At 40.6% G+C, this 22,761-nt stretch overlaps 1 protein-coding gene across 2 annotated transcripts in view; it reads left to right on the top strand.

The window, feature by feature from the left end:
- LOC132834740 (uncharacterized protein C15orf39 homolog) overlaps nt 1-22,761 on the top strand; it is an 87,133-nt gene that overhangs the window by 58,309 nt on the left and 6,063 nt on the right. Inside the window, exons 4-5 of one of the 2 annotated variants that reach the window (XM_060853714.1) lie at nt 17,846-21,360; nt 21,781-21,848. In XM_060853714.1, the coding sequence (XP_060709697.1) occupies nt 17,886-21,360; nt 21,781-21,791 (3,486 nt within the window). In that variant the 5' untranslated portion in view covers nt 17,846-17,885 and the 3' untranslated portion in view covers nt 21,792-21,848. Of the gene's footprint in view, nt 1-17,845; nt 21,361-21,780; nt 21,849-22,761 lie in introns of those variants that run through there. The other variant, XM_060853713.1, reaches the window with a different exon arrangement.

The raw sequence follows: 22,761 nt of genomic DNA, 5'->3' as shown, positions 1-22,761 counted from the left end.
GAAACTGTTGAAGTCTTGCGACCAGTCAAATAAAGTGAGTAGAGGTGGCTCTGTTGATCATATTCTTGTCTCTGAGACACCAGGTTCTATGTTCAAGCCACACAAGTCACAGTATCAGAGGTGCTACTACAAGTTCAATTGATGCATCATTGGTTTTCTCTAATGTAACCAGATCTTATTTGATGGAGAATATTGGAGTTAAATACATTGGCGTTAAAGCCAAATAGGAGTTATCTGTAAATCAGTTGCCAGAGGGAATGGTGGAGGTAGACACAATTACAACATTTAAAAGGCATCTCAATGGGTACATGAATAGGATGGATTTTAGAGGGGTACAGGCCAAATGCTAGGACTAGATTTATTTAGGATATCTGATCAATATGTACAAGTTGTTTCTGTGCTGTATAACCCTATGATTAACATTTACCCAACTGTTGATGTCACAAAGATTATCTGGCCATTAGCATCACTATTTGAGGGTGTGTGCGCAAAATTGGCTACTACCTTATAAGCATGCCTGCAGTCAAGAAAACTTAACTGGCTGTGAAGTACTTTAGAAACAAAAGTAAATTGCTGTAAGAGATCAGCAGGTCTGGCAGCATCTGAGGAGAGAAATCAGAGTTAATGTTTCAGGTCAAGTGACCCTTCAGCTTTTCTAAATTTCAGTTTTTGTTTCTGATTTACAGCATCAACAGTTCTTTCAGTTTTTGTTAAGCACGTCCCAACGTGCTCAGAAGTACTACACAAGTGCTGTTAAATGCAAATCTTTCTTCCTTTTCTATAGATTAACATTTTTAAAGATGGCATGGGAGAACACTCACTTTCAGACATCACCATTGGTTCATGTTCATCTCAACACTGTCAGTACTTGTCCCCACAGTACCCAGTACTCCAGTCCACAACCACCAGTTCTGGTGAGGAAAGAGTCAATCCCAACAATATGACATGGCAATAGAGATGCTAGTCAAAACAAACTGGAGCACTTAGTCAATCAAAAGGCAGATTTCAAATGTAATGTGGCCCTGTGCAATTAAGGTCGCAAGCATAGTTCCAGCTTGGTCTCATTTGGAAGGTATCACAAACTGCAATGTGAAGCTACTCTTCAATAGATTTACCCTGAACAAGAGCAAGGCCTTACAAACACCACCACTTGCAAGTTCCTTTTAAGACATGTACCACCCCAACTTGAAATTATATGGTCACCATTCCTCTAGTCACTGGGTCAGAAATCCAGAAGCCCCTCCCTAACAACCCTGTGGGTGTACCCACTTCATTGTCTGCAGTGGTTCAGAAGATAGCTCATCACCTTCTCAAGGTGAATAAACACTGGTGCAGTCAGCCAGCAACATCCATAAGTTAAAATTAACAGCCAATTCCAAACATTCCACCAAGTGGAACATCCACTTAGTCATACTTTTCATTTAAGATCAAGTATTCACTGTTTAATATACAGTAATTACTTTTCAACATATGGTAACCTCCACATTGAGGGCAAATTTAGAGTAAGTGATTGTTTGGCGAAACACCCTCATGCAGTACACAGGCATGACCTCAAAAATCCCAACATAAATCACTTTAATCGGCTACCTGGCTTTCACCCTGACCTTTCTGTACATGACCTGTCACAGTATTGAAATGAACTGCAACTCATCTTTCATTGGGACATTCAAGACTACATTCAGGCCATTGCAATTTGTACCTTCCACATCTGCAATCCTCACTCTCAAGTATTTCAGAGTCAATAAATTAGTCAACATTACAACATAGGAAACAGCAAGACAGAGTGCAGGAAGAGACATCCCCCTACCCATCTTTTTTTTAGAAAAATTAGTCAGAGCTGTACAGCACAGACACAGACCCTTCAGTCCAACTTGTCTATGGCTGACCAGATATCCCAACCCAATCTAGTCCCACCTGCCAGCACCCAGCTCATATCCCTCCAAACCCTTTCTATTCATATACCCACCCAAATGCCTTTTAAATGTTGCAATTGTACTAGCCTCCACTTCCTCTGGCAGCTCATTCCATACACATACCACCCTCTATGTGAAAAGGTTGCCCCTTAAATCTCATATCTTTCCCCGCTCACCCTAAACCTATGTCCTCTAGTTTTAGACTCCCCAACCCCAGGGGAAAGACTTTGTCTATTTATCCTATCCATGCCCCTCATGTTTTTATAAACCTGCACAAGGTCAGCCCTCAACCTCCAACACTCCAGGGAAAACAGCCCTAGCCTGTTCAATCTCTCCCTATAGCTCAGACCTCCAACACTGGCTACATCCTTGTAAACCTTTTCTGAACCCTTTCAAGTTTCACAACATCTTCCCAATTTCACAACATCTTTCCAATAGGAAGGAGACCAGAATGGCACACAATATTCTAATAGTGGTCTAACTAACACCTTAGGCCTCCTTCACCACCACTCCCTCAGCACCAGACACCTGGAGGAAGAACACCTCATCTTCCATCTCAGAACGCTTCAACCCCAGGGCATCAATGTGGACTTCAACAGTTTCCTCATTTCCCCTTCCCTCACCTCACCCCAGTTCCAAACTTCCAGCTCAGCACTATCCCCATAACTTGTCCTACCTGCCTAGCTCCTTTTCCACCTATCCACTCCACCCCTCCCCTCCCCCCTGACTTATCACCTTCACCCCCTCCCCCACTCACCTATTGTATTCTATGCTACTTTCTCCCCACCCACACCCTCCTCTCACTTATCTCTCCACCCTTCAGGCTGTCTGCTTGTATTCCTGATGAAGGGCTTTTGCCCAAAATGTCAATTTTACTGCTCCTCAGATGCTGCCTGAACTGCTGTGCTCTTCCAGCAACACTAATCCATCACCATGATTTGGAGATGCCGGTGTTGGACTGGGGTGTACACAGTTAAAGATCACACACCAGGTTATAGTTGAACAGGTTTGATTGGAAGCACACTAGCTTTCAGAGTGACGCTCCTTCATCAACCCTCCACAATCACCTGATGAAGGAGCATAGCTCCAAAAGCTAGTGTGCTTCAATTAAACCTGTTGGACTATAACCTGGTGTGGTGTGATTTTTAACTGTGTAATCCATAACCAACACCCTATACAGCCATAACAAGTCCTCCCAACTCCTGTGAAGGAAGAAATTTTTCTCCCTAGAAAGATCCTGCCACAGGAGAAGAATCCTTGAGCTAAGTAGGTTTCCAGCATCTGCAGTCATTGTTTTTTTTAACCTAAGTAGATTCTTGACTAGTTAGGGAACCAAGGGAAAAATACAGAAAAGTAAATGGAACAAATGTCAAATCATGACCCCAGTGAACAGAGCAGCAAGCTCAAAGGGCCGAACGGCCTGTGTCAATTGCTAAAGGCTTTACACCACCTGCCTAGCAACTGACTCCCATGAATTTTGTCTTAAAAGCCTTCACTCTAAACGAATGCCTTCAGCTCACAGAAAGCAGCACATACCACACCAACTGTGAAGGTACTGTGCATTGGTGCGTTTTTATAGTGGGTTGGCGCTCACGTGATAGGCGGTGCCTCTCGAAAGGCAGCCACGCCCCCCACATCACGCTTCTGGGCCTAGCCACGCCTCCTTCCGCCGTGCGGTGCGATCGAGCCCGTGACATAACCACGCCTCCAACTCGGAAGCCCCACCCACTGCCGTGGCGGTCCGATGCACACGTGACCCCCTCCATCCTCTCCCGCTCCCCCCTCCTTCCCTGCTCTGCGCGAGCGCTCCCGCCTACGGAGAGATTTGAAAAGTGGGGCCGGTTAGCGCGGGCCGGCTCCTGCGTTCAGCAGCACGAGCGGGCTGTCCGCCTCAGTGCGGTGTGTGAGAGAGAGAGAGTCGGGAGCTGCCGCACGGAGTTAGAGCGGGGGGGGCAGCAATGAAGGAAATAAACATTACATTCGGTTACCGCGTCTAGATTCACGGCGTCGTGAGCGAATCAGTCGATCGTAACGGAGAGGTGAGCTGAGGGGAGGGGGAGATTATATGCTGTATACATTATATATGTCTATGTTATTGCATTTGTGTGGTGGGCGGTGATGTTAAGGGATGGGGGTGTCTGGGGGCGGCTGTCAGTAACCAGAGGGTCTGTGGCGTGGTGTCAGTGAGAGTGTGTGTGTGGGGGGAGGGGGGGGTCAGAGGGTGTGTGTGGGGGGGGGGGGGGGGTCAGAGGGTGTGTGTGGGGGGAGGGGGGGGTCAGAGGGTGTGTGTGGGGGGAGGGGGGGGTCAGAGGGTGTGTGTGGGGGGAGGGGGGGGGTCAGAGGGTGTGTGTGGGGGGAGGGGGGGGTCAGAGGGTGTGTGTGGGGGGAGGGGGGGGGTCAGAGGGTGTGTGTGGGGGGGAGGGGGGGGTCAGAGGGTGTGTGTGGGGGGAGGGGGGGGTCAGAGGGTGTGTGTGGGGGGAGGGGGGGTCAGAGGGTGTGTGTCTGGCGGGTCGGTGGGGGTGGGTATGGGGGCATGTCAGGGTGTGGAGGGGTTCTGTGTGGGGGGGTAAGTGGGTGTGAGTGTGGGGTGAGGATCAGAGGGGGTGGGTGTGAGGGGGAAGGATCAGAGGGGGTGGGTGTGAGGGGAGGATCAGAGGGGGTGGGTGTGAGGGGGAAGGATCAGAGGGGGTGGGTGTGAGGGGGAAGGATCAGAGGGGGTGGGTGTGAGGGGGTGAGGATCAGAGGGGGAAGGTTCAGAGGGGGTGGGTGTGAGGGGGAGGATCAGAGGGGGTGGGGGTGAGGATCAGAGGGGGTGGGTGTGAGGGGGAGGATCAGAGGGGGTGGGGGTGAGGATCAGAGGGGGTGGGTGTGAGGGGGAGGATCAGAGGGGGTGGGGGTGAGGATCAGAGGGGGTGGGTGTGAGGGGGAGGATCAGAGGGGGTGGGGGTGAGGATCAGAGGGGGAGGGTGTGAGGGGGGAGGATCAGAGGGGGTGGTTGTGAGAGGGGAGGATCAGAGGGGGTGGGTATGAGGGGGAAGGTTCAGAGGGGGTGGGTGTGAGGGGGTGAGGATCAGAGGGGGTGAGTGTGAGGGGGGAGGATTAGAGGGTGTGGTGGTAGGCTGAGAGGCTGTGCGTGTGGGGGTTGCAGAGGGAGAGTGGGGGGTGGGTTAGCGTGTGGGGTCAGGAGGTTGGGGGGTGGGAGGGTCTGAGAGAGTGGTGGGGTCAGAGGTGTGTGTATGTGTTAGGGAGGTGGGTCAGAGGGTTGGGGCAGGGGACACCAGGGGTGGGGGTGGGATGGGGGCAGAGGATGCGTGTGGGGGTTGTGGGTGGCGATCGAGTGGGTGTATGCAGGGTTCAGAGTGTGGGGAGGGGTCAATCACTCAGGGGTGGTCCGTCAAGGTGGGGGTGTGGGTGGGAAGGAGGTCAGAGGATGTTTGTGGAGGGTCAGAGGATGGGTGTTAATTATTTTTTAGAAGATTTGTAGCTCAGGTTGAGGTTCTGGATCTAAGTTTACCTGCTGAGCTAGAAGGTTCATTTTCAAACGTTTCATCACTATATTTGGTAACATCATCAGTGAGCCTCTGGTGAAGCACGGGTGTTTTGGCCTGCTTACTGTTTATGTCTTGGTCTCTTTTGGTGGGTGATATCGTTTCCAGTTCTTTTTTTGAGGCGGTGGTAGATGGAGTCTACATTGTGGAGAGTGGGGGTCAGAGGGTGTGTGTGTCAGAGGCGGGTGTGCATGGGCAGTGGGGACAATGAGTACGTGGGAGGGATGAGACAGCGTGTGTGGGGGATGGCGTAGGGGGTTGCATGGGTGAGGGATAGGGTGCCCATAGGGGGTTTGCATGTGTGGAGGAAGGGGTTTGGTTGGGGGGGGGGGTGGAGTTGTGTGGTGTAGGGGTGTGAAGGTGTGCAGTGAGGTGTTAGGGGTTGAGAGCGGTTGGGGAATTGTGTGTGTTGCATGGGTTTGATTCAGAAGGTATGAGGGGGTGCTGCTGTAAAGTAAGTAGAAGGTTGGGAAAGTGAAGGATGTCAAGGCTGGAGTAGGCAGATTCTTAATCAATAAGGAAACATAGGGTTATAGGGAAAGGCAATAAAGTGTAATTGCAGATCAGCCAACATTTCATTGAATGGTGGGCTAGATGGCCAACTTGTATTCCTTTGGTGCATGGTCATACATGGAGGGATTGAAGAGGGGAAGGGCAGATGTTGTGAAGGATGATTGGATTTGGAAATTGGTAGTTGTGAGGGTTGGATGGTGGTACATGGTGATGGGACTTAATGGAGAAAATGTCGGGGAAGTGGAGGCGTAGAGAGTGTGCGGGAGATGCCTCCAGATTGAGTGATTTTAGGTGCATGAGGTTTAGGAGAAACAAGTGGGTGGTGGAGCAGGGAGAGGAGAGAGGATGGTTATGGCGAGTATGCATGAGAGTAGCTGTTTGATGGAGGGGAGGAGCGTAGAAAGAATTGAAAGGGTGTGGAGATAATGTGATTGGATGGTGAGGGAGGTGGAGTGGGTCAAGGAAGGGAAGAAATCGGAGTAGTACTGGTGAGAGAGTGTTGTTGGATTTTGGGGTGTGGGGGTGAGTTAGGTTGAGAGGGATTCACTTATGGTATTGGATAGGCTTGGTGACATCTTGGCACCTCCAAGAGTTCAGCCCTGACCCTGGTCATTGATCTGTCCTCTCCCTCCCTCTAACCTGCTGCCACAGTGTACTAATGAACCAGTATAATTTTCATAAATTTTGCTAGAATGTTTCTTCAAACAATGCTTTTGCTTTTCATCTTGTGTCAAGGAGTAGAAAGTTATTTTGTTATAGTCTCCTATGTTGCATAGTCTACATATGCGCTCTATGGTTTGTGACTTTATTTTCTTTATAAGTTTGCACTTTTTAGCAACATTTAAAGTTTCTTACAGGGTTCCTATACTTCATTGCAACAAATTTGGCATTTACAACTTACGATGTGGCCCACTTTGGTCCAAAAATTACTGAATCACATAGTGGATAGGCTATAGGTTAGCAAATAGCAAGTTTTTAAAGTTGCAAAAAAGTTTTTAATGTTCCACAGAAAGTTGGAGAATTTGTGGTCTGTTTATCAATGCAGTAATTTTACTTTGTTTTTTCAAGAGGAAGGTGCTAAAACCACAAGAAAGGAAGGAAATTTGACATGTGTTCTTCTCGACTTGTCATAAAATGTATGTTGCACGTCAGGAACTACTTTTGCATTTCTAACATTTACTCGGATGCTTATATTTTTGCTTTGGAAAATACTTGCCTGGGGGCAGTGTAATTTTATATATCTTTTTGAATTGATTGCTGGAGAGTTTTGGAACTCAAAGACCTTGTGTTCCTACATGAGGAACCTCTTATTAATCTAACACCTTTATTGTATCCTGGAGGGTTTTCTCCTGGAGCAGTTAGTTTCATATCATGACTAAATTGGTGAAATTCTGCTATCAAACCAGATGGAGAGGAAGGACTTGAAGTAAAACAGGAAATATTCTCAGCCCAGGAAGCATCAGTTGGGAAGGGGGGGTTGGGGAGGGGTCATTAGTATCCCAAGTTGTCATTTGCATGGTGATTTTTGTCATGGTTCTCAAGGGTTTCTACTGAATTCATTTCCTTTCATTGTTTTTGTTTGATTTGTATCTGGGATAGTTTGGGTGCGTGGCGCCCTCTAATGGTCACTAGTTTCTGTGTTCCTGTCAGAGTGAAAACTGTTCACAGGGACGAGTGTAAGGAAGAGTGTTGCTGAACTAAAGTACTATTTTACTATAGAGGCAAACATCAAAAGTTTGTACAAAGATGTTATGGCTCAGGAAGGCGAAGCTAAGTAGGAACACTGTGTGAAAAGACATGAGGCCCCTTTTCCTTACTCAGTCATAAAGTGGCTGATGTAAAACAGGCTTGCAATGAAGCAGACAATGACAAAAATGGTTCAAGATAGGATGTAATTCTTTTACATCAGACAGATCTTTAACTGTATTCAACATTAAGATGTTTTCCCAAGCACTATGGTAGGAGTTAATGATTTCTACCCAGTTTCTATGCATGAGTGTTCAATGTCATGCTGATGTGTTTTGTTTTGTGTAGAGTTTTAAGATAAATGTTTTGTATTCATAATAATAAAGCTAATTAGAGGAAAAATTAACATATCACCTTTAATGTGGTTACGTTTTTCCAAGGTGCTTCACAGGACCTTTATGAAACAAAATTTTACACTTTGCCACAGAGTGAAAATACGATAAAAGTTCAAATTTTGGGGAGGTAGGTTTTAGGATATATTAAAAGGAGAGAGAGATGTAGGAAAGCTGAGACAATTTTTTTTAGTAACCGATGGCATAGTAATGGTGAAAAATGGAAATGCTGAGGAATATAGTACTGTTTTGTGTGAGCAGAAACAAGTGACAATTGATAATTGTTATGGCTGCTGACTAAAAGTCCATGGTGTAAATATCGAGGAACTTAGTAATGTAGAAGCAAGATTCGGGAGGTTATGGAATGGAGCGTTTGAAGTTCCATTGAAGGCAACTAAAAATGTGACCCTGAAATATGACAGGCTTTCACGTTTGGAGATACTTGCAGAAAGGGTTTTTGGAATAGGAGAGAGCATAGTAAGTAGGGTTCCAGTGTCCTGACCATCTTGTAGGCTGATCCCATAAAGTACCTTGCCTTCCTCTTTCCCAGGTTCTCTGGTGCAGCCATTCTGTTAGCAACCCTAACTGAGAAAATCTGAAATCATTGGAAATTAATGATTAATGCTGGAAGAATCTAGTTCCGAAGAGAACGCTGAAGTGTTTTCCTTCAACCTCAGTTGAGGTTGTTTTGAAGTCAGTTTTTTTTTAGATTGATTCCCTACAGTGTGGAAACAGGCCCTTCGGCCCAACCAGTCCACACCGACCCTCCAAAGAGTAAGTCACCCAGACCCATTTTCCTCCTAGTAATGCACCTGACACTATTGGCAATGTAGCATGGCCAATTCACCGTACTTGCACATCTTTGGACTGTGGGAGGAAACGGGAGCACCCGGAGGAAACCGCGCAGACACAGGGAGAGAATGTGCAAACTCTATACAGACAGTCGCCCGAGGCTGGAATCAAACCTGACACCCTGGCACTGTCAGGCCGCATTGCTAACCACTGAGCGCCAGTTGTGGGGGTAACAGAAAATATGCATAAGCAACAAATGAATTGAGACAGGAGTGGTGATGAATGATGGAGTCTTTAGAACGATTATAGAATTGAAAGCTCAGCTAAGGGTTAGTTAGCACCCCAAGATTGAAAACAGTTTTGTTTCGTGTGCATTGCAGGTCAGGGGAGGGAGATTGTTCCTTTGCCACTGATTCAGAGTTTGCATTTTCATGGATCTTCGATGTTTACTGTGTAAGAAATTGCAACTTATTCATGGAGGGATTAGTACATTCATGAGGTTGTTGGATCTCATAAACCTACATGTAGAATCTGGCATCTTCAGATGATTTCACTATAGAGACGAGAAACAGCAGAAGTAGTTCACTTAGGTTGCAGGATGGGGAAGAGAAACTTGCTTTTTCTCTTTTGGAGGTAAGTCCTACTATCCTGGATGCTGACTTATCCTCTACACATGAAAACAAATGACAATTTTCGTAACATCATTACCTTCAGAGTGTGATTCTGCACTAAAAGATTGGGATCTTTGCTGCTGATGTAATGGAACTCCTGTCTTCTGAACATTGCTTTTCAAATTGATCTTGGCTTTGTATATTGAAGTTTTAAACTGAGCCTTTCAATTTTGAATAGCAACATGATCGTGACTGAGACTCCACAATTTATTTAGTGGACTGTTGTTTGATCCTTCAACAATTTTGTTCCATTGTGAGAAGTTACATATCCACTGTTGTGAATTAAAGAAATATGCATATAATAAGGGATTATAAGATTGAGTTATTTCCAATAAATTAAAGGTTAAATATTCGAAGTGATTTTTAAAAAAGTAACAGAGATCACAGGACTGCATGTAGGCACTTAAAGCAATAAGATGATTGATAAGAGAGATCTTTATTACCTAGCCTAATGCAAGAAATCGCCATAACCTTAAAAAAATCATATTCACAATTAAAGAGAAATTGACTACCATAGCTGTAGTAAAATTAAAGACCAGACTGTTTCATTAACAATTATATAAACTTCCCTAGAACTTTAAACTTAGTTTCTCATTAAGGAAGCAAAACTGGATTTGGAACGTAAAGGGGTGGAAGCTGATAACAATTAGGAAACCACCCCTCTATGTAAGAAATTAGCTATGCAGCCTCAAAGAACAACATAAGTGACCAGTTGAATTTGTTGGGTTTGCTTGAGTGTTTGTGCTGAAGGTATGGCTATTGATGTAAGGAAATGATAACCTCCTTAATTGAGAGAGAGCCATCTCATTAACTTTACAGTCTTCACTTTAGGATCATGGTCAATGTTTTTAATAATTGGGTATCCTATCTAAAATTTATTAACAATAATTAAATTTTAAAAAACAATTCTCTATTAGAAGTAATATTGTATTTTCTCTCCTTTTTCTCTATAATCTGGATGAAACTCAATATTTGTAGGATATAATACTTGGTAGCTCCTTTTATTTTGGGAGAGGCAGATCAGGCTTTTTAGCATCTTGGATTTTTTAAACCTAAATTTGAAAGACATGCTTAATCTGGAATTGTGCCAGCAGTGAGTAGGAATATAACGAACCACATTGTATGCATTTCTCTGACCTGCAAATTGAATTCCCCGTTAACTTGTTGGTTAAAACCAGAAGAAATTGGGTCACCTGCAACATTTAGAAATCTTTGATTTCAAATTTTAAACAGAGCAGTGATGGGTCAGAATTGTTTGTTGGATTAATCAATTTGTCAATTAATCTAAAAGCATTTTTTAGTCATGGACAATCTAAATCTGTTATGGATGTTTTCATTTGTCTTTGGTATTTATTGTGCTTCACTATTTTATTTCATAAACATGCTTTATTCATAAATTATATGTAAGCAGAAAAGTACAGCACAGGGCTGTACTTTGTCAAAATTCACCTATATTTGCACACTTGCCATGAATACATTGAATGTTGGCTGGTAGTATATTTTCAAAATGTGGATTGTGGTGAACATGAATGTACTTGGGCAAATCACTATTAGACCATTAAATGCAGAGATATTATAAAATAGTTTGTTTTTAAAAGGTGGGGGGGATGAAATATTGTGAGTTATGATAAATCTGAAACAAAATAAAAGTGCTGGAAGATTATGGGTCAGTCAGAACAAATAAAATCTAGCAAAGCTATGACACTTCAGGAACCTAGTGGAAGAAAATACAAACTATAATTTTAATTGTCTCTTTCACTGTGTTGCCATTGTAGCTTCTGCATTTTCAGGAGAAGGAAGCAGATAGGGTGGTATAGATATAGATTTATAGTGTGGTAACCATTAAAAATCATATTGCTTTCTGTGTTTCTCCAATTTTCATGCTTGCTTATCGCCATGCACATTGTAATCTATTTACACTTTTCCACATCTATTTGGGATTCACCTGCATATACTTTTCCCTTGTGCCATTCAACCATCATCTGATTTATCCAAACCTCTTTGCAGTTCTTTCTAGCAGTTTTCTGGCTTTATTAATTCTTCGTTTATATTATCCCTTGTTATGTTCATTTTTTAATTTGTGGACATCTGGTTAGTAAATAAATGAGCAGTCTTGAGTGAATGCTATCAAAAGAAAATTGGGGTCATGTTGCTTTAAGTGGTTATCAGGTAAGATCATAAAACATCAGGTAGGCATACTTAATTTAAAAAGAAATTGAGATATGACATCTTCAGTTGTTTCAACAGTGCCGGTATGGAGAGATTTATTTCGTGAGTGGGGACCAAATTAATTTTAAGACATTTAATATACCTGAAGTGGTGTCATGGCTATTTTCTTTCATTAGAAAATGTGAAGAACTTTAGATGAGATTACATTAGATTAGATTACTTACAGTGTGGAAACAGGCCCTTCGGCCCAACAAGTCCACACCGACCCGCCGAAGCGCAACCCACCCATACCCTTACCTAACACTACGGGCAATTTAGCTTGGCCAATTCACCTGACCCGCACATCTTTGGACTGTGGGAGGAAACCGGAGTCCAAAGATGTGCGGGTCAGGTGAATTGGCCATGCTAAATTGCCCGTAGTGTTAGGTAAGGGTATGGGTGGGTTGCGCTTCGGCGGGTCGGTGTGGACTTGTTGGGCCGAAGGGCCTGTTTCCACACTGTAAGTAATCTAATCTAAAGTTCTTCACATTTTCTAATGAAAGAAAATAGCCATGACACCACTTCAGGTATATTAAATGTCTTAAAATTAATTTGGTCCCCACTCACGAAATAAATCTCTCCATACCGGGCACTGTTGAAACAACTGAAGATGTCATATCTCAATTATGAAGAATACATATCCTCAAGCAGACCTGTAGTTTATTTCCCTTGCACAATATGTTGCCCTGGGGATAGATGGAGCTTTAGACACTTTTGGTTTTGATTTATCTGGATATTTGTTAGTTGCAACTTGGGCAACTTGATGAGGGAAGGTGGCCAAAGTAATTTGTTAATCTAGCAGTTTGCAAAGGACTTTCTCAGGATGCTCCTTCATTTTATCATATAGCCATTAAACTACCAAAAGTGGTGTTGTGAAGGCCAGAGAAAAACCTACAAGTAGGATGAAGCAGCAGACCGTGAAATACAAGCAATTAATATCAAGGAGAGCAAGGCCAAGACATTATGGAAGGGGTGGAGGTGTTGCAGGAAACTAGACATTAATGTTGGTGTATCATGACAAATAAGTTGGAGTAGCCAGTACATCAGGACTGGAGGAGACTTAAGATAATTGAGAGGAAGAATAGAAACAGGGCTAGCTATTTTTATGTTTAAATATGGCTTTGAGGAACTTGGTAGTGTTCTCGTACCTTTCCCAACTGGGTGTTAAGCTCTTCTGTATAAATTAAGTATCAGCAGTAATGGGGTCGCAATATGCATTCAGATTTGAGAGGCTAATCATTCCATATTGACTTTGTTCAGAAATAAAACAGAATAGCTGGATCATCACATTCAAAAAGCTTTTAAAGTTATTTCTTCAATTCTGTAAGATTTTGTCAACTGGAGAAATGTTATCTATGTGAAATTGTTTACTTCTAAGACTTTACCTATTGGGACTTTGACTTGGGGTGTGGGTTTAATGTGTATTAAGTAAAAGCTTTGAGTTAACAGCAAAATGCTATAGTGAAATATTTGTTAGGGACTTTTCAAGTGGCAAAGGTTTGATAACTAGTAGTTAATTTCCCTAGATATTTTGCGTCTTGTTGAAATTGAGTTGTATTTCAAATGCTAGTTTAAGGTTGCATTTGGAAATCATTAATATCAAGAACAGTTAAGTTTGTAATTTATAACATTTGCTCTGACCAATGTACAAAAGATTAAAAGCCCAGAAATAACTTTTTCGTTTAAAGTTGGTAAATTACTGTGACACATGCTTGTTTGGAAAAAGGATGTTAAGATAAGGGCTTACGAGGTCTTTAAGCGCGTATGAGAATGTTTTAACTGGAGACCATTAAATGCCCTTTTTTGTCCCAGTATCTTTTCTTCAGTTGGCTTTTTGGCTTTGCATCCTATTTTGAATGGATAGATGTGAAGGGAGGGATTATGTTAATAAGTCTGACACTTTTTAGTGCTTTTGTCATGGCACTGACATCATTGATTTGGAACTAAATCAAGGAACAATCAGTCGTTGTGCCAGATTGGGGTATCTTGGCATTCACTTTTTGTTTTCAATCCAAATTAAACACGTTTATGTTAATTAATTATAAATGTAATGCATTTTTTTCTTTATGCAAAACAATCTGGTTTCATTATTGGCATCAATGCAAACCATTGTATTTTGCCATTACAGAATTACTTTATTTCCAAAGAACTTCAGCAATGGCATCACTTTTTAAAATTGAATGAGAAAGCTTTATATTTTGTATTACCTTTTAAAAAGGTGAACCTTTTGTTTTCTTTTTAAGAGATGAGATCTCTCTAATTGCTTTGTTAAACGTTTAAAAATCATTGTTTGCCAAAGGTTCCATTTCTAAGCTCTGAGTTCAGGCTCTTGCTGTTGAATATTGAAAGTGATGATAGTTTCAGTTTTACAGTACACTTTTGGAGGAAGAAAGAAATTATAGTTTGGCTGAAAATAAAAGTATAGAGAAAGAAACCGTAACCTTTAATAATGTTCTGGTTCATTGTTCATAACTTCTGTAGTCAAGGCAACCTTTGTGATTTGTATCAAGATATACATTTGCTTATCTTACATTTTTTAAACCTGCTTGATATATGATTAAATCACTAGAGTTAGATTAATAGTGAATGGTGGATAATAAATATTTACAACCTGCGCTGATAGCTGCTCTTCAAAAAGCGTACTTGGCAGCTAGTTATTGGCTGATCCTGCGGTGATTGTCACGAGTCTGATTCCTTTGCCAAATAGGCAGCATGCAGCATCTAAAGGCTTTTCAGTTGCTATTGCTTCTGCTTTAGTACAGGTCGTAGATTGAATTTCCAGAAGTTTCTGATGAGCTGACTTATTTGTGCATGTATTATTATTTGGGGAGCTAATGGATTATATTAGTGAAGGTCTATAATGGTATGTAACTTTGCTATTTGTGATCTTATGATTATTGTTTATAAACCAATAGAAGGCTAATCTAAAGTTTAAATTTTGCTGCATTTTGGAATGTTTGCAATAAACTGGACAACCAAGTGCCCAAAGTATTTGTTAAATAACTATAAAAATTAAGATCAAAATAGCTTGTATTTTTATTGTTGTCTTGAGCTGCATGACGTATACTGGAGCATTTTTATAAATGAAGATTGATTTGTTCATTTATAAACTTGGCTGAGAATACGTTGAGTATTGGAAGACCCCATACTTGACACTCTTGTATATAATATGTTAAGTCTATATTTTTTCTTCTGTGATTAAGCACTATAATATTTAGAGTCAATGCTAAAAGTTGCTAAATGTAATTGGTCATCTATGCTTCAACTGAAGTTCTGAAAAATCATGTCATTTCCAGAGGACACAAAGTAAATTCACAGTCCGTCCTCCTTGACAGCAAAGTGCATTTGGTGAACGTGCCTTTATCAATCTGTTCTGCAGTGAAAGGTTTAGCTTAGGATTTGTGTGCCACTTAGTGGTTATTTGGAAAAACTGCATCATGGAATGTAAACCTTTTTATAAACAGGTTGTGAAATGTTTGGGTTCAGTTTGAGATTGTATTTTTTATTAGATTATTTTTATTGATTTTATAGCATTTTATCTTTACTTCACTGTCTTGTGCGATTGCAAAAAATGTTTCCTTTCAGCAATCTGTATTCAAATGAAGTAGAAAAAAATAACTCGACTGAAGATCGTTCACTTATTTGAGTGAATGATCTCAAATTGTCTTACAGCATAGCGATACGTAACAGTTTTGTAATCAAGCCAGTTAGCTTAGATTCTAAGAGGTTTCCATGACCACATCAAAATATTTTTGAGTCTTGTAATACTTAAGACTTGTAGATGCGAACCTAATGTGAAGCTTTTGACATTTCATGTAACAACACCATTGAGTATAGATTCACAATTATACACTCAATCTAGTCTTGACTGCACTATATTTTGCAAGTACTCTGCATTTTTGTTGTTAATATTTCCAATTCAAATGAGTCTTTATTGGATTCAAAGATCCAAATTCAAAAAGTCTTATATTGAGATCCCAGCTGTTGATAGGCCTTTAGCATTTTATAGAAATGCTCTAGAACAGTTTGTTCAATGCTTAGACTCAGTTCTTTATTTTTTAAATGGAATGTCAATTGTCCAATAGGCACACATCTCTGCAATGCTAATGAATAACTTCAATGGGAGAGAGAATTATTTCATTACTACCTGTGAACAACATATCTTAAAACGTCTGGGTGGATTTTAACAAAACTTGGTGTGTGAGATATGACCCATGGAAGAACTGATCACTTTTGTGAAGCTAGCATTGGGAGATACAGAAAATTTGACTGTTTTTAAGAGTCTTCTGTATGTGCAATTTGTCTCAGTTGCTGTGGGTGGAGTTTGTTGTAATTGTCGGTGTAAGCAGAATTTTCAGAGCCGATTGTTGGATGTGCCTTCAGTGAGATAGTAGAAGGCCTTAAATATTTCTTTAGCCCTTAAATATTTGTTTAGCCTTATAGTCACAAAGTATCAACCTGGACGAATAGCCTTAAGAAAATCATGGAGTTAAGTGTGGTGAAGGTAGGAGGTCTGCTGAATACCTTCTTCATTTGTTATGAGTTTGTGATTCCTATTCAGTCCAGTTTTGAGAGACAATCCTTGCTAAGCACATTTTCCCCCATAGGTTCATATGAAAAGCTACAAAGGGGATGACTTTTAACTTATGATTTAAAAGTAAATCTTTTCTATTTAAGCATGAGTGTTTTTATGTTGCAAATATGGTGATTGTAAGGCGATAAGAGAGAACGTGAAATTAAGTAAAAGGCATATAATAGTTGTGCATATTTGTTTGAATATTTGACAGCCTGCAATTTTGAATACATTGTTTAATTTCCGCGTTTTACCATTTGTGCTTCAGAACTTTATATAAATCTAGTCGGCAAGTATGTTAAGAACTGTAATAGGTTGGTAGTTAAACCAGCACCATTCATTATAAAATACAAATGAATTGCTTTTGACTGTCCACTAAGCAGTAAGGACAGGTTCATCATGTAAATAATTCAGGTAATCAGATTTTTTTAATGGAATTAAGGCAAATTTGTTCACTAGAGGATTAACATGTTACCAATTGAGCAGGTAATTGTGATTTTAATTTATGGTTTAAGTTATGGTAAATTGTATTTTGTTTTTATGACCAGACACACCAGATCTGTGTCTGGTCCTCACTAAACTTTATTGAGAATTGAAGCCATTTCCGTTTAAAATCTGTCATTCATTATAATTCTAATAAAGTCAATAAAAGTGGCAAAATACAAATAATTGTTACAAAGAGAATGGATTGGATCTTATTTATGTTAAAGGTTACAAAAAGTCAGAAAAACCTGAGTCTTTTGATTCACTGTTTTGAATTATTGAAAAGATATTTTGAAGCTTTTCATTTTGCACTTATGACAATTGATTGACACCAAGTTAAGAGAGAAACCAACATTTATACTGAAGAGTGTTCTAATTGTTTGGCAAATGCTCTCTGATAGAGATGTTGACTTGGAGAATGCGCTAGTTAATAAGTGACAGCTAATTGCCAGGCTTTGTTTAAATTTGCTAACCTGTGGTTTAAAATTCAGAAACTCTTACAAATTGTCCTGATGAATACAAAATAAAAACTTTGACAGCATGTCTCTCTCCAGCAATGATTGAATTCTGTACTACCAACCAACAATGTTACGAATTATGTTGAGTGACTAAATCCCCTTGTGTTACTATTAAGAATTCTAGACAAATGTCGATTCCAGTAGACCATGTTTGGGTTTATTCAAAACACTGATGCATAGGTAGTCCCTGTGTTGCGTCACGCACTGTCCATCTTGCACGTACTGCTCCAGTAAATGAGCAGGGCTAATGACTGTCCTGGTAGTTGTTATAATTGAATAATTACCAATACATGTTAGTTCATATTATTGGGATTTCTTGTTTTGTTTGTATTCTTCTATATCATCTGACATTTTGCTGTCTATCAAGTAACATCCATTGAAGTTAAGAAATAATATTAAAAATCTCTCTGAAACAATTCTATAATTGTACAGGCTTCCACTTTCCATTTTAGTGTGTGCATTCTACAGTTATTTTCACTGATATGCGTTTTTAAAGTATCACAAATCTGTTTTAATTTTAACTTTCTATTCTATTTCTTCTGGTTAAGGCTCTTTCCCTTTACCTGGAATTAAAAGTCTTGGACCATCATGATGGCCAATAAAAGAAGTTTTGATCGCATGGACTCGCTTATTTGTAGTAAGATGCCACGATTGGAGAATGATCAGAATGGGTTATCAACAGGACTTTATAAACCCAGTCCCCTATCTAGTTATGCTGCTGAAAATCCCCTCAAGTACACTGGATCTTATTTAGCATATCATCTTCAAAATCGTGATGGAACAGATTCACAAGGCATCTGGAACCAGGCCCGACCATACGTGCATCATATGGGTGGTCCAAACACCCAGTCACCACCAGGTCAAGTTTCAAGTCTCAACAATCGCTCATATCAGACAGAACATGAAACTGTATCCCGACCATTTCAGCCATCTGTGAACGCAAATGATAAACTTGACTTGGTCAAAGATTTAATGAATGTTCGATCAAAATGGGTCACTTTCGTTGAACGGCAGAAGAATTTGAGAAAAGGCCAAAATCTCCCAGCTGTGCTCTGCTCTTCTGCAGCTGGAAAACACAGTTTACATTCGTCTGCTTTATCTGCAGTTGGTAACTCTGCAAATGTAGCATTCCCACAACCAGTGTATAGGAATAGTGTCTGTTGTTCAGGAGCTGGTTTCTCTTTGGAAAATTCAACAGATCATTTTTATAGAAAAGCACAGGAAACTGAATGGAGGATGCCACCTCCTGTTACTTCCAGTTGTTTAATTGTGAATAACAGTCAGCTGATGCACAGTCAGCAATATGCTAACCCGCTTGCGAAAAATAATTCATTGCATAGTGGATCTGGCAATATACAGATTAGCTCTGTGGGCCAAATCACCAAAGAAACTGGGAAATCACCTGGAGTGCGTTCACCCCTATGTCGAGGATATGGAACTTACACTAGTAGTGTTCTACAAGATCCCAGATATCCTGTGCTTTCATATGAAAACTCTAATGGAACTGTACCAGGTCATAGCAGCACATCCATACATAGCATCCAAGACTTGCAGAAAGCTCCCTTACATCCATTTGGGACAACTCAAGGGCAACAGATGCAACCACCTTTGTATCGTGATAAGCCATCACCACCGAAATATCCAGTGCCAATTCAACCAAAGGTTTTGCACTCTCTGAACACTATATCAAACCAGCAAAGTGTGGGTAGTTACTCATTGTTACATCCACATAGTTACAAAGCCCAAATGGGAAATTACCCAGTGCCAGGGGCAAGTGGGCGGATGCCTGTACCCAGTTCCCCTTATGCAAGCCAGCTTGTTTCAGAGAATCCTTATGCACAACCATCTGAATCTTTTGGGTATGCTGCTCGTCATCCTCCTCCACCAGAGCAACAGAAAAATATCTCTGTGACTGGTCCTTTGATTCATCCTGTATCACAGCCTGCAACACACTCAACTGAGTTTGAGCAACAGAGTCCTCCTGGAAACAAAGTTGCTTCATCTCTCCAAGATCCAACTAATGCAAAGCATCTTTCACCAGACTTGTTGCGTTTCAGGCCTCGCATCGTTGCGCAAATAAATGAACGGTGCTACAATTCATTAAATACTCTTTATAATACGGAATATACTGGTCCGCAGCAGTTGGTAAGCAAACACAGTGCCTTCCACCCTGTACTATCTGGCAAACACTTGAAGGGGCCATTTGAGAGACCTGCTGGCTCTCCAGGTGACCAAAGACCAAAGGATATTTATCTGCAAGAACATAGCCCAGGCATCCACATTTCCCCTAAAGGTGATCAAGGTAGGTCTATATTCAGTAAAGAACCTGAGATCCTGAATAATAAACCAATAGAAGTCAGATTGGATAGTCCACAAAAAAGCTACACTGTAAGTCCAACCAGAAAAACATCTGTGATTAATTTCTCACCTGCTTCCTCCCCTGCTTCTAATGAAAGCAAGAGAGCAACCCCACCTCCTTCCCCTCCTATGCCAGTCATAAACAATGTGTTCAGTTTGGCACCCTACAAAGCCTACCTGGAAGCCACTGGTCTGTTCTTCTCAAAATGTTCAAACTGCGAACTAGATTGTGATAAATCATGTTCATGTTCTTTGAAAAATAAAACTCAAAACAGCAGAAGTGATAGTGCCATAGATCTGGATTCCAGTACACTTGGCCCTAAAAGACTGGCAATAGACAGCAGTCAGTTGCAACCCAAGAATGGCGAACTGAAAACAGGTGATGCTACTGTGCGTTTAGAATCTACAAATGAAAAAGGTGCATCTGAGGATGAGCTTAGGAAAACAGTAAACATGAAGAACTATTTAGATGTTCAGCATCCGGAGATTAATCTTTCTCCTAAATTCAATAGGCTTGATAAGGGCCTACCTCAGCAAAGTAGAAATAGTGCATGGTGTATGGTTCACAGTGGTGATGGAAAGCTTGGGATGAACAAAATGGAAGATGAAATGGCCTTGGACCTAAGTACGAAATCAAAAAGTCCACCTTTGAATGTTATTCAACATGCTCTGGTTTCTGGTGAGTCTGGAGAAAAATTGAAAAGTACAAATGAAATATCAAATGAAAAAGAAAATACTATAGAATCTCAGAGTACTGAAGAGAAATGTGAAAGCACATGGCCATCTGAAGAGCATGGAACGAAGGCAGTTGTTGCACCTTCTAATGAATCCAGCAACGTAAATGACCATCTTATTATAGAAATGAATAAGTATAAAATACTGAGACCTGCCCCTCCAAAGGTTGGTGAAAATAATTCAACTCTGCCATCTGAAGACATTACTAAAGCTAAAAAAATTAGTTTGATTGGATCAGTTGATCCCTCTGCCTTAATTTTGAGACCCCTGAAACCTCTGAAGCGAATATTACCTGATGTGGTTAAATCAATTATGAATTCTAATCCTGAACCTAGCAAGATATCTTGTGAAACCAAAGTGGACTCATCCTGTAATGGCAAGTTAATGCAGAACGAGAATGACACTTATAATTATTTTGTACATCTTCATCAGTCCCTATGTGACATGATAACCCAGTCAGTGGCTGAAACCTCTGAAGAGGTTTTGTGTGCATGTTTGCGGGACATTGAAGAGAAGGAAACTCCAAAATTGAGGTCTTCAATAAAGTCAAAAAATGGTACAAGAAGCTTTGAAGCATTGAAGATGTCAAAAGCAAAAGAAATTTGGCGCAACTATGGCCACGTCCAGCAGACCCTACAAAAATTACTTTCCTACTTGGAAAGTTATATTTATTCCAGAACATGCCCATTTCCCCACGTAATAAGGGCTGGCACAATTTTTATTCCAATATACTTAGTGAAGGAGAAATTATTTTCCAGCCTCAAGGGAGCAACAATTGATCAAGTTTTCCAGGAGCACAAAATAGAACTAAGACCAACAACCCTTTCAGAGGAGAAGAAACTGCAGACAGAGTTACAGCTTCAAAGGTGTTCTTCCAGACTAATCAAGCTGCTTTCCTTAAAGCAGTTACCTGAAATCTATCAAGATCTGCTGGATGTTCTGTGGCATTCTTGTGTGAAAATTCGTCTTGGTGAGTATGTTTAAACTTTAATGTGTGCAAAAAAAAAGTTCTTAAGGGCCGTCTAATCTTGAGCAATGATCTTATTCTTTGTAACTTGAAGATTTTTGAAAAGTCCGTGTGCTAAAATAAGGGTTTTTTTCACTTTAATGAACAATCTATCTCTTTACATAATTATAGCCCAGCATTTTAATATCACTTCTAAACCAGCTACTAAACTTGCCTCTCATTTTTCATCACACTTCCCAAATGTCCAGTTATTTGCCTTTGTAAGAATTAACTTGTTAACTCTGCATACTGCACATCATTGCAAAGTGCACATTTCCTATTTTTTCCTGATTAAAAATACTAATATTATATCTTCTAGAATAAGTTTATTAAACCTGTCATCACTAATGATAAACTAATCTTGTTACTTTTCTTTTGGTGCAGAAATACTATAACAGCCGTCAAACAGTTAACTTGGAAACTGGAACTGACCAGCCTTCTGAAAAATAACCCATATAGAAGTTTTCCACATAAACCCATATGTTGTAAAAGCTTGTCTTATAACTGTGGTGCAGGTTACTTTTGAACAGACAGTATTAAATTGTCCCTGTTTAAAATATTTGTTCCTACTTTAATTCCTTTTGATTAGAAAAGACTGGGCTTTCATGTTTTAAGCAAAAAAACAGTAGTGTCAATTTTTTTATGAATGGGAAAGAATGTACAATTGTTTACATTACAGGTTATCTTTGAATTGGGTGACCACTTTGATGTTTACTTTTCCAAAATGAAACACATTTGGTCATGAGTTGCAGTTTGAAATGAAGTGCACATTTCAATGTGATGGCCTGATTGAGTTTTTATGGATCTGAGTGAGAGTGAATACCACCCTCCAGTGATTCAATTTACTCTTTTGCTCACTGGGCAGCATTTGGGTAGAGGACATAGGAAGGAGCTAGTGCTGCTTTGGATATATAACACATTCTGTAGGTGATGAAGAGACATTTTCCTACAACTGCTTTTTTTTTCTTTATGCAGTATTCCAGACTGCTGGTGCTGCACCATCATTTTTGTTTTGCCCAGTAAAACAATGGTTCACTAAGTGCCACCAAAACTTTGGGCTAGTCCTTTGAGAGTAGAAAGTTGATGTTGTGAGTAGTTGTCTCTAAGAATGGTGAATGTTTCAGTTTTGTGTTACCAAGGTGAATATTATTTCTTTAAGAAAAAGTGCTACATCATTTCAAAACATTATACTTTGTAAGTTACTTTTTCAAGTTCTCAAAATGACTACAGCTTGCTGACTATATAATTACTGGGCCAAAACCCCGGAACTTCCTTCTGAAGAGCATTGTGGCTGTCCTTACACCAGAGATTGCAGTTGTTCAAGATGGCAGCTTGCCAATGGGCAGCACAGTGGCTCAGCAGTTA

Source organism: Hemiscyllium ocellatum, chromosome 42, assembly GCF_020745735.1.
Source record: "Hemiscyllium ocellatum isolate sHemOce1 chromosome 42, sHemOce1.pat.X.cur, whole genome shotgun sequence".
NCBI classification, from domain to species: Eukaryota; Metazoa; Chordata; class Chondrichthyes; order Orectolobiformes; family Hemiscylliidae; genus Hemiscyllium; species Hemiscyllium ocellatum.
This window is presented reverse-complemented; position numbering and strand designations above follow the sequence as displayed.